Source organism: Periophthalmus magnuspinnatus, chromosome 21 (assembly GCF_009829125.3).
Source record: "Periophthalmus magnuspinnatus isolate fPerMag1 chromosome 21, fPerMag1.2.pri, whole genome shotgun sequence".
Taxonomy (NCBI): Eukaryota; Metazoa; Chordata; class Actinopteri; order Gobiiformes; family Gobiidae; genus Periophthalmus; species Periophthalmus magnuspinnatus.
In genome coordinates, this window is record NC_047146.1 from 2676603 (window position 1) to 2689025 (window position 12423).

At 41.5% G+C, this 12423-nt stretch overlaps 1 protein-coding gene across 1 annotated transcript in view; it reads right to left on the bottom strand.

Annotated features, from left to right (window-relative positions):
- Positions 1-12036, bottom strand: part of slc4a3 (solute carrier family 4 member 3) — a 44522-nt gene extending 32486 nt beyond the window's left edge. Inside the window, exons 1-5 of the mRNA XM_055230701.1 lie at positions 11989-12036; positions 8772-8961; positions 6250-6413; positions 5158-5220; positions 1399-1559 (exon numbers count right to left, since the gene is read on the bottom strand). Of these exons, the coding sequence (XP_055086676.1) occupies positions 1399-1559; positions 5158-5220; positions 6250-6413; positions 8772-8961; positions 11989-12036 (626 nt within the window). The remainder of the gene's footprint in view (positions 1-1398; positions 1560-5157; positions 5221-6249; positions 6414-8771; positions 8962-11988) is intronic.
- Positions 12037-12423: the final 387 nt, after the last annotated feature.

Genomic DNA, 12423 nt, shown 5'->3' on the forward strand with positions numbered 1-12423 from the left:
AGTTTAGACAATCAAACGTGTCACATCAGTGTAGTTCGTTTGTTTCGCTGTAAAAACCTGCACAGAATTGATTTTTTATGTGTTTGGACTGAAGGAAACAAACCGCACTGGACACGGCGACGTTTTATCGTATTTTCCCGCTAATTTCAACGACGAACTGTTAGTTTTTATGATGTAATCGTGATGAAATGTGCGTTTTAATGTGAGTTCACCGCGCAGGGAAAGCAACAGGAGCTAAATCTGGTACAAATCATCTTTTCTTTTGTAAGATTCATGAATTTGTACACGATCCCTGACAAATAAAGAATAAACAAAGAATTTTCACCTCCACCGTGACGTCCGCGCTTCCTTCTCCAGTTTTATTTTCTTAATCGTTGATGCTCTTAGGATTCGGCAGCGTCGCGTCATTTTGGTACAAATAAAAAAGTGTGACGTGCATCTGTCCACAGGGGGGCGCCGACAGCTCCACGTCGCTTGGTTGTGACGACTTTTACGGCGACGTCAGCTCCCCGTTGTACGCCGCAGTTTTTCTAACGCGGAACTCAGCAGATTTGTGTCGTTTATTAAGTCGTTTTTAGATGGATTTTGTGATTTAAAATGTGTAAATTATAACAAAATGATCCACAGAGTCAGAGATGAGAACTGTAGAGAGTCAAGCACATACTCTGACCTGGTTTGAGAAACACTTTATTATGTCGTCTCTTCTGCTGAGCTGGGCTACGTTTATCGATTATCGTGTTATTAGTGTCACGTTATACTGTTGGTTTGGTTGCACTTTTTAACGTCGGACAGCAGGGGGCGGCATAACACTGGACTTTACATCTGTGCTTTTCTACAATAATTTAAAACTGACTCTTGTAGCTTTAAGTCACGTTATAAAGTTGTTACTTCATCAAAAAACAGACCTGGAGTTGTGTTTTGTTTCATTCACATTAGTCTGTAACATCTCCAAAGCTCAAAACGCTCTGTTCCACCTCGTGATGTCATCAAGTGGTAGTTTTCAAGTTAACTCCTCCTCCTTTTACCTTTAGTTCAGTAGGAGATTGACGATTCCAGACGCTGAAATGATCCAAATGATTCTAGAAATGAAGGTGTGTGGAGTTTAAAAACACAGCGGAGCACTTCCTGTATCGCCACATGATGACATCACAAGGTGGAACAGAGCGTTTTCAGTTTGAGAGAAGATCTCAGCCTAAATATGCAGAGTTTGTGTGTTAAACATGTGAGAATGAAACAAAAAAAACACAACTCAAGGTCTGTTTATTAAAAAAACAAAATTCTTTCAAAAAAAAAAAGAAAAAGATATTGTCGTTTTGTAAATTATTTTCTTCCTTCTGTTCATATAAATCCCACTTCCTGTCCAGCGTTCCCTCGCTCCCCGTGCTGAGGGGCGTGTACCTGCCCGTCTCCTCTCGCTCCTCTGTCGTCTCCTGTCTCGCGTGTCCATCTCCGTCCTGCGCGTCCCTCTCAGCCGCAGACAGGGGGCGCTCTTCATCCTCTGTGTGGAATGAGCTTGTACCAGCGAGCTCCTCCAGCTCCTCTTGACTCCCCAAACTAAACTGAGAGAAACAGGAGGCGGTGAGAGACGGAGAGAGGAGACGCCTCCTCTTTAACCTGCGTGGAAGAGGTTAAAGAGGAGGTATTAAAGAGGAGGTATTTACTTCTGTGGGGTATTAAAGAGGAGGTATTTACTCCTGTGGGGTATTAAAGAGGAGGTATTTACTCCTGTGGGGTATTAAAGAGGAGGTATTTACTCCTGTGGGGTATTAAAGAGGAGGTATTTACTTCTGTGGGGTATTAAAGAGGAGGTATTTTCTTCTGTGGGGTATTAAAGAGGAGGTATTTACTTCTGTGGGGTATTAAAGAGGAGGTATTTACTTCTGTGGGGTATTAAAGAGGAGGTATTTACTTCTGTGGGGTATTAAAGAGAAGGTATTTACTTCTATGGGGTATTAAAGAGGAGGTATTTACTTCTGTGGGGTATTAAAGAGGAGGTATTTACTTCTATTATGTATTAAAGAGGAGGTATTTACTTCTGTGGGGTATTAAAGAGAAGGTATTTACTTCTGTGGGGTATTAAAGAGGAGGTATTTACTTCTACGGGGTATTAAAGAGGAGGTATTTACTTCTGTGGGGTATTAAAGAGGAGGTATTTACTTCTATTATGTATTAAAGAGGAGGTATTTACTTCTGTGGGGTATTAAAGAGGAGGTATTTACTTCTATGGGGTATTAAAGAGGAGGTATTTACTTCTGTGGGGTATTAAAGAGGAGGTATTTACTTCTGTGGGGTATTAAAGAGGAGGTATTTACTTCTGTGGGGTATTAAAGAGGAGGTATTTACTTCTGTGGTATTAAAGAGGAGGTATTTGCTTCTGTGGGGTATTAAAGAGGAGGTATTTACTTCTACGGGGTATTAAAGAGGAGGTATTTACTTCTATGGGGTATTAAAGAGGAGGTATTTACTTCTGTGGGGTATTAAAGAGGAGGTATTTACTTCTGTGGTATTAAAGAGGAGGTATTTACTTCTATGGGGTATTAAAGAGGAGGTATTTACTTCTGTGGGGTATTAAAGAGGAGGTATTTACTTCTGTGGGGTATTAAAGAGGAGGTATTTACTTCTGTGGGGTATTAAAGAGGAGGTATTTACTTCTGTGGGGTATTAAAGAGGAGGTATTTACTCCTGTGGGGTATTAAAGAGGAGGTATTTACTCCTGTGGGGTATTAAAGAGGAGGTATTTACTTCTGTGGGGTATTAAAGAGGAGGTATTTACTGCTGTGGGGTATTAAAGAGGAGGTATTTACTTCTGTGGGGTATTAAAGAGAAGGTATTTACTTCTGTGGGGTATTAAAGAGGAGGTATTTACTTCTGTGGGGTATTAAAGAGGAGGTATTTACTTCTATGGTATTAAAGAGGAGGTATTTACTTCTGTGGGGTATTAAAGAGAAGGTATTTACTTCTGTGGGGTATTAAAGAGGAGGTATTTACTTCTGTGGGGTATTAAAGAGGAGGTATTTACTTCTGTGGGGTATTAAAGAGGAGGTATTTACTTCTGTGGGGTATTAAAGAGGAGGTATTTACTTCTGTGGGGTATTAAAGAGGAGGTAATTACTCCTGTGGGGTATTAAAGAGGAGGTATTTACTCCTGTGGGGTATTAAAGAGGAGGTATTTACTTCTATGGTATTAAAGAGGAGGTATTTACTTCTGTGGGGTATTAAAGAGAAGGTATTTACTTCTGTGGGGTATTAAAGAGGAGGTATTTACTTCTGTGGGGTATTAAAGAGGAGGTATTTACTTCTGTGGGGTATTAAAGAGGAGGTATTTACTTCTATTATGTATTAAAGAGGAGGTATTTACTTCTGTGGGGTATTAAAGAGGAGGTATTTACTTCTATGGGGTATTAAAGAGGAGGTATTTACTTCTGTGGGGTATTAAAGAGGAGGTATTTACTTCTGTGGGGTATTAAAGAGGAGGTATTTACTTCTGTGGGGTATTAAAGAGGAGGTATTTACTTCTGTGGTATTAAAGAGGAGGTATTTGCTTCTGTGGGGTATTAAAGAGGAGGTATTTACTTCTACGGGGTATTAAAGAGGAGGTATTTACTTCTATGGGGTATTAAAGAGGAGGTATTTACTTCTGTGGGGTATTAAAGAGGAGGTATTTACTTCTGTGGTATTAAAGAGGAGGTATTTACTTCTATGGGGTATTAAAGAGGAGGTATTTACTTCTGTGGGGTATTAAAGAGGAGGTATTTACTTCTACGGGGTATTAAAGAGGAGGTATTTACTTCTACGGGGTATTAAAGAGGAGGTATTTACTTCTGTGGGGTATTAAAGAGGAGGTATTTATTTCTGTGGGGTATTAAAGAGGAGGTATTTACTTCTGTGGGGTATTAAAGAGGAGGTATTTACTTCTGTGGGGTATTAAAGAGGAGGTAATTACTCCTGTGGGGTATTAAAGAGGAGGTATTTACTTCTGTGGGGTATTAAAGAGGAGGTATTTACTTCTGTGGGGTATTAAAGAGGAGGTATTTACTTCTATGGGGTATTAAAGAGGAGGTATTTACTTCTATGGGGTATTAACTCTTAACACATCATGTATTTAAATCACCATGTTTCCTTTTATTGTTTTGAAAATGCTATATTCGCTAGTTTCACTTTTGTTTTTGAAGCTCCGCATCTCTTTGCTCTCTGTGCTAAGCCCCTCCCCCTTCAGAGCTCTATCACAACACAATCAGCTGCGTCGCACTAATGAAACTCCTGCACATCACACCAGGTTTGTCACGTCATAGTGTACAGTTTTGTGTCATGTTTTTGTATATTTATGCAGGATTGTCGTGTGGGAGCGTGGGTGATGTAGACTTGTGGGCGGAGCCTCGTACGGAATCATACTAAAACCTCTTCAGACATGTTTTTGATGAAGGAACAACATTATAACATGGTCAAAAGCTTAAAAAAACAAAACACCGGTGCTACAGAATCAACACAGACCAACAGTGGCACAAGACCGAGGTCACGGGGGGCGGGGCTGGACACGCCTCCACGCCGTCACCGAAGGAGCAGCGGTACGTCTCGAGCAGCGACGCGCGTGACATTTCCCAGATAAACGATCACGATTAAGATGCCAAAAAAAAACAGACATAAACATGAATTAATCGTTTCTCGCCGGACGCTGACTCGACATCGTATTAAACCGCCGTGTTTCCAGTGATCTGACTCATACTGAGCTTCACAAAACGGACCTGTCGAGCTGTTTCCTGTTTATCGAGGCCACGCCCATCAAGACAAAAAACATCACAATAACACAGCTAGCGCTAACAAACGCACTGTAACACACAAAGAGGAGATAAAACGCGACGCACAAGTGAAGATTCATGAGATAAACGCAAAAAACTGAAGATAAACTGGATTTTTTAGTGTTTATGCTAGCGCTAGCTTTAGCTTTAGCTTTAGCTTCGTCTCACCGCGCAACAAAACGTGGAAAACTAAATGTCTTTTTGTGATTTAGATTTTATAAAGTTAATATTAGTTGTTCTGAGGTGACGTGGTTTGTTCAGATTTATCTTTAAATATTTACAACTATTTATAAATTTAATCTAAAATCAGTGTAAAATCAGAAATAAAAGAGTTTTGTGAAAACTGCAGTGACCGTGTTACCTCTGGTTCTGTCACTGAGCTCTCGTTGGTCTGGGTCTGGTCAGACTCCTCCTCATCCTCCTCCTGGACACACAGAAGACGAGTGGACGAGTGGAGCACAGAGACACACAGAAGACGAGTGGACGTGTGGAGCACAGGGACAGACAGAAGACGAGTGGACGTGTGGAGCACAGGGACACACAGAAGACGAGTGGAGGAGTGAACGAGTGGACGAGTGGAGCACAGGGACACACAGAAGACGAGTGGACGTGTGGAGCACAGGGACAGACAGAAGACGAGTGGACGTGTGGAGCACAGGGACAGACAGAAGACGAGTGGACGTGTAGAGCACAGGGACACACAGAAGACAAGTGGACGTGTGGAGCACAGGGACACACAGAAGACGAGTGGACGTGTGGAGCACAGGACAGACAGAAGACAAGTGGACGTGTGGAGCACAGGGACAGACAGAAGACGAGTGGAGGAGTGAACGAGTGGACGAGTGGAGCACAGGGACACACAGAAGACGAGTGGACGTGTAGAGCACAGGGACACACAGAAGACGAGTGGACGTGTGGAGCACAGGGACAGACAGAAGACAAGTGGACGTGTGGAGCACAGGGACAGACAGAAGACGAGTGGAGGAGTGAACGAGTGGACGAGTGGAGCACAGGGACACACAGAAGACGAGTGGACGTGTAGAGCACAGGGACACACAGAAGACGAGTGGAGGAGTGAACGAGTGGACGAGTGGAGCACAGGGACACACAGAAGACGAGTGGACGTGTGGAGCACAGGGACAGACAGAAGACGAGTGGACGTGTGGAGCACAGGGACAGACAGAAGACGAGTGGACGTGTGGAGCACAGGGACACACAGAAGACGAGTGGACGTGTGGAGCACAGGGACACACAGAAGACGAGTGGACGTGTGGAGCACAGGGACAGACAGAAGACGAGTGGACGTGTGGAGCACAGGGACACACAGAAGACGAGTGGACGTGTGGAGCACAGGGACAGACAGAAGACGAGTGGACGTGTAGAGCACAGGGACACACAGAAGACGTGTGGACGTGTAGAGCACAGGGATGTGTCTCTGGGACGTGTCTCTGACCTGGATGGTGGGAGTGACGTTTGAAGGAGGGACAGACGTCTTTTTCCTGCGTCGTTTCTTCCTGTGGCCTCTGGGGGAGCTGTGGAGCCTCCTCCTCTGCCTGTGGGGCGGGGGCAGGTGGGTGGAGAGAGGGTGGTGTGTGTGGAGCTGACTCTGTCTGTGGTCTGAGGGACAGAGACAGAGAGATAGAGAGACAGAGACACAGAGAGACAGAGACAGAGAGACAGAGAGACAGAGACAGAGAGACACAGAGACAGGGAGAGACAAAGACAGAGAGAGACAGAGAGACAGAGACAGAGAGACAGACAGAGACAGAGAGAGAGAGAGAGAGACAGAGAGAGAGAGACAGAGACAGAGAGAGAGAGACAGAGAGACAGAAACAGAGAGAGACAGAGAGAGACAGAGACAGAGAGATAGAGAGACAGAGACAGAGAGACAGAGACACAGACACAGAGAGAGAGACAGAGACAGAGAGAAGAGACAGAGAGACAGAGACAGAGACAGAGACAGAGAGACAGAGAGAAGAGACAGAGAGACAGAGACAGAGAGACAGAGACAGAGACAGAGGATAAAATGACCTTCACATCAGTACTGTGAGTTCTTCACATAAACAGCGTTAAAGTGAACGTATTAAACTCTTTTCTGATCTGTTCTAACGTTTCCTCGTCACAGACCTGGAGCTGTTGTTCTTCTCTCAAACTGAAAACACTCTGTTCCACCTTGTGATGTCATCGTGTGGTGATACAGGAAGTGCTCCGCTGTGTTTTTAAACTCCACACACCTTCATTTCTAGAATCATTTGGATCATTTCAGTCCTGGGATTGTCAAACTTCTACTGAACTAAAGTAAAAGGAGGCGGAGTTAACTTGAAAACTACCACTTGATGACATCACGAGGTGGAACGGAGCATTTTGAGCTTTGGAAATATAAACTAAAACATGTGTGAATGAAACAAAACACAACTCCAGGTCTGTTTTTGAGCATTTAACAACATTATAACATGATTTAAAGCCACAAGAGTCAGTTTTGTGTAATATAAGACTTTTAAATAGTATTAAATTAATGAAAATAAAAACATTTACTGAATTTCTCCTTCACTTTCCGTTTCAACAGCTGCATGAGGCGACAGTTAGCCTGGTCTGGCCGGACACTGGGGCCGCTCAGACTGTGAAAAGTCCTGTGTTTTTGTAAAGATAATCACTTAACTCAACATAAATCGTTACAAGCTTTTTTTTTTTTTTCAATTTTTACACCTAAAAACATAAAAAAGTTCCGTGTTTACTCGTCGACATGACTGTATAAAGCGGTGGATTAAGCGAGAGTGACGTCGCCCGTAGCGTTCAGCTCCAGGCAAATGAAGCTAATCGAGGCTAACGGTTATAGCGGCGAATTTGAAGCTGATGGCGAGTATCATAGCGACCAAAGAGCCAATCCAGGGTGAGGCTGTTGAAGGTACCGCCCCTTTCCTTCCTGCACCGCTGGTTTAGCAGGGAGTGGGCGCTTAGCAACGCTGTCGATCAAACCTGATGCTAACGCTAGGAAACGTAGCGGCTAGCATGTTAGCTATGTGCGTTTATACATACAGTCTATGGTTAATTATGAAAATATGTTTGTAATACTGTATTTTTCAAACTATAAGTGGCACTTTTGTTCATAGTTTGTCAGATGCGGCTCGATTTGTACCATTTTGACGGACATGCAGAAGAGGAAACGGTGCTTCATCTGCCTCCGGAGTTGACGGAGTTCAGAAGCGACACAGAGGATGAAGAATTAAATGCTGAATAAATATAAATATGTTACGTTAGCGTAGTTATCTGATTAACTATTAATATCGTACGTTAACAAACCAGACACGTGTTCAGTTCTGTCTGTGCTTCATGGAGCTGAATAAATATAAATGTGTTACGTTAGCGTTAGCATTAGCGTTAGCGTGATGTACTGATATTCAGCCTGTTGGTCCACATTTTATTATTATTATTAGAACTTCACTTTAAAGATAAAATGTCTGTTCTTGGGCTTGGATTTTGCAAAATATATTTCCTCAAAAAATGTGACTTATATATGTTTTTGTCTTCATTATTGTTTTTTTTTTATTGTTTTTTTTTTTTTTTTGCTGGTGCGTCTTATACTCCAGAGCAACTTATATATGGGTTTTTTTTTTAGTTTTTAGTTTTTGGTTTTTTTAGCTGGTGCGACTTACACTCCAGTGCGACTTATATATATATATATATTTTATTTTTTTATTTTTTATTTTTTTAGCTGGTGCGACATATATGTTTTGTTTTTTGTTTATTTTTTTTATTTTTTTAGCTGGTGCGACTTATATATGTTTGTTTTTTTGTTAGTTTGTTGTTGTTTTTTTGGCTGGTGCGACTTATACTCCAGAAAATACAGTACTTTAAAATACTATTGGGTGGGTTCTTCCCGTTCGTAGGCGACGTTTGAAGACTTTTCACATTTCCAAACACATTCTGAGATGTGATTTTCCAGCGTGTTCAGCTCAGCGTCCGGACGTTGCTCACGTTCATAGTCCCGGTCCGTGTACAGACGTCCCGCGGGTTCTCCCTGAGGAGCAGAGGCGCTGAGGAACGTCGTGAACCTCTGCACGGACAGAGCCCTCTCCAGGTCCGAGTCCGAGTCCGAGTCCGAGTCTGGACCTGAGTCTGGACCGGGGTCTGGACCTGAGGCCTCTGCGTCGTCGTCCACTGTGACCTGCACAAACACAGAGACACAGGGTTTAGTGAGACCAGACTGAAAACAACACAAAAAAATGACAAACTACAAGAAATGAAAGCCACAAGAGTCAGTTTTGTGTAATATCCTCCTGAGACCCGAGCGCTGGCAGGACTTTATTTGCAAAAACTGTTAAGTGCCTGAACACAGCAACATTTTTCCTGAGCGTAAAAAACAAAATGAGAAACAATTGTGCCTCTTGGAGCAATGTGTCTCATTTGAAGTGATGCTGACAGGTGCAGGAAGACATGTGCCTTTAAAAAAATAAAAATAAAAAAATAAATAATAATAATAATACATCAAATAAAATAAATAATAATAATAATAAATAAAATATAATTAAAAAATAATAATAAATAAAATAAATTCATTAAAATTAAATAAATAAAAAAAATATTCTAAACCCTTAAAAATATTCAAAATTGAACATGTTCTTGTTGCTGTTCTTATTCTAAAAATTTGCACTGTGGCCTAAACAACTCAAAATGTGTTGTCCACAGATGAGGACGCCAGGTCTCAGTAGGATATAGGACTTTTAAAAAGTATCAAATTAATGAAAATAAAAACATTTCCTGAATTTCTCCTTCACTTTTCGTTTCAACAGCTGCATGAGGCGACAGTTAGCCTGGTCTGGCCGGACACTGGGGCCGCTCAGACTGTGAAGAGTCCTGTGTTTTTGTAAAGATAATCACTTAACTTTTTTTTTCCAATTTTTACACCTAAAAACATAAAAAAGTTCCGTGTTTACTCGTCGACGTGACTGTATAAAGCGGTGGATTAAGCGAGTGTGACGTCGCCGCAGCGTTCAGCTCCAGGCAAATGAAGCTAATCGAGGCTAACGGTTATAGCGGCGAATTTGAAGCTGACGGCGAGTATCATAGCAATGAAATGAAATGATCTTAAAACGGTTCAGAAAAGAGAAAAATTGTCCAGTGAACAGGTCTGAACCAGGACTAAACCAGGACTTAACCAAGACTAAACCAGGACTAAACCAAGACTAAACCAGGACTAAACCAGGGCTAAACCAAGACTAAAACAGGACTAAAACAGGTCTGAACCAGGACTAAACCAGGACTAAACCAGGTCTGAACCAGGTCTGAACCAGGACTAAACCAAGACTAAACCAAGACTAAACCAGGACTAAACCAAGACTAAAACAGTTCTGAACCAGGACTAAATCAGGACTAAACCAGGTCTAAACCAGGACTAAGGACTTGCAGTGCCTGTACAAACCCCGTCTCAGTTGAACCTCCACAGATCGATACAAAGTGCTCATCTGCAGATAATGCACTGTCCTCCCTGGAGACGGGGCTAAAACCTGAGCCGGGATTGGTCCAGACGCCGCGATACGTCCCGCCTCCTCTTCTCTGATTGGCCGCTCGCGTTACGATCTCCGGTTTCACTACGAGTTCCATTAGAAAAGTACAATAGGGACTGAGGACTTTTAATGAAGGAGCCGTCTGTGCACACAAGAAGAACTGAGTTTACAGCGTCAGGCTCAGAGAACGACACAAACTACAAACTACAACTTCAACGTCGTTTATCGATAAGGAACAGACTTTTTTAATATCGATACCTGAAAAAAATGAGTACAAATAAAAAAAAAAACCCTCATTAAACCAGGACTAAACCAAGACTAAACCAGGTCTGAACCAAGACTAAAAAAGGACTAAAACAGGACTAAACCAGGACTAAAACAGGACTAAACCAGGACTAAAACAGGACTAAACCAGGACTAAACCAGGACTAAACCAAGACTAAACCAGGTCTGAACCAGGACTAAACCAGGACTAAACCAGGACTAAAACAGGACTAAAACAGGACTAAAACTGGACTAAACCAAGACTAAACCATGACTAAAAAAGGACTAAAAAAGGACAAAAACTGGACTAAACCAGGACTAAACCAGGACTAAACCAAGACTAAAAAAGGACTAAAACAGGACTAAAAGAGGACAAAAACTGGACTAAACCAGGACTAAAACAGGACTAAACCAGGACTAAACCAAGACTAAAAAAGGACTAAAACTGGACTAAACCAGGACTAAAATAGGTCTGAACCAGAACTAAACCAGGACTAAAACAGGACTAAACCAGGACTAAAGCAGGTCTGAACCAGGACTAAACCAGGACTAAACCAGGACTAAAGCAGGTCTGAACCAGGACTAAACCAGGACTAAAACAGGTCAGGTCAACAGGTCAAATTAAAAAAAATCATCATTAATCTAAATCCGTGAAGTATCATCTTTATTTTTTACATTATTCTCTCTGTTTTTGTCTGTAAAACCCCTCACCACACACTTTATACACTTTTCTCACACAGACGTTAACATTTTCTCACATTTCTCTCTTGTTTTTTCTTGTTTTCTCTTGTTTTCTCTTGTCTTGTTTTGTTTGATTAGTATCAGATTTTTGCTACTTTTGACAGTTCTAATCATGATCAAATCTAAATCAGGATCTCACATTTGTTTTATCAAAGTCATGTTTCTTAATCTGAAGTCCTTCGAAGACGAGAGAGAGATAGAAAAAAAAGAGGTGATGACCCAGACCAGGTGCGGACGACGGGTGAGAATCCTCAGGTGTTTAACTGTCAGTTTGTTGACCTGGTTTATGTTTAAAGATCGTATATTGCACAAAATTAACCTTTGTGAGATTTGAATCATGTTATAATGTTGTAAAAAGCTCAAAAACAGACGTGGGGTTGTGTTTTGTTTCATTCACATTCATCTCCAAAGCTCAAAACGCTCTGTTCCACCTTGTGATGTCATCAAGTGGTAGTTTTCAAGCTTTTAACAGCTACATTTTACCTTTAGTTCAGTAGTAGATAAGTGGCAATTTTAGCTCTGAAATGATAAAATGATTCTAGAAATGAAGGTGTGTGGAGTTTAAAAACACAGCGGAGCACTTCCTGTATCACCACACGATGACATCACAAGGTGGAACGGAGCATTTTCAGTTTGAAAGAAGAATAAATCAGAATAAACTGCCACAGTGTTGATGGTCGTACCTGCTGCAGACTGATGAAGACGTCTGAAACATGTCCCCCCGCAGCCATCACATCCAGAGGGACACGGGACGAGGCTCTGGTCCCGGGACGGTCCAAGGATCAGGAGAGAGACAGAGGACAGAGAGAGAAAAGAGAGAGAAGAGAGAGGAGAGAGGATCAGCCCTTCTCTTTGACTGCCGGGGATCCAGAGTGTCTTTGCGGAGACATAACCTGCAAAAAACAGATAATATTTGATTTTTTTTTTGCGGTATTTATTTACAATATTTAGTGTGAACAGTGCGGGAAAAATAACACAATTTTTATATATTTTATTTTATTTTATTTCATTTAATTTCTTATGTATTTATTTATTTTATTTTATTTTATTTTTTATTTATTTTATTTCATTTAATTTAATTTCATTTTTTATGTATTTATTTATTTTATTTTATATTT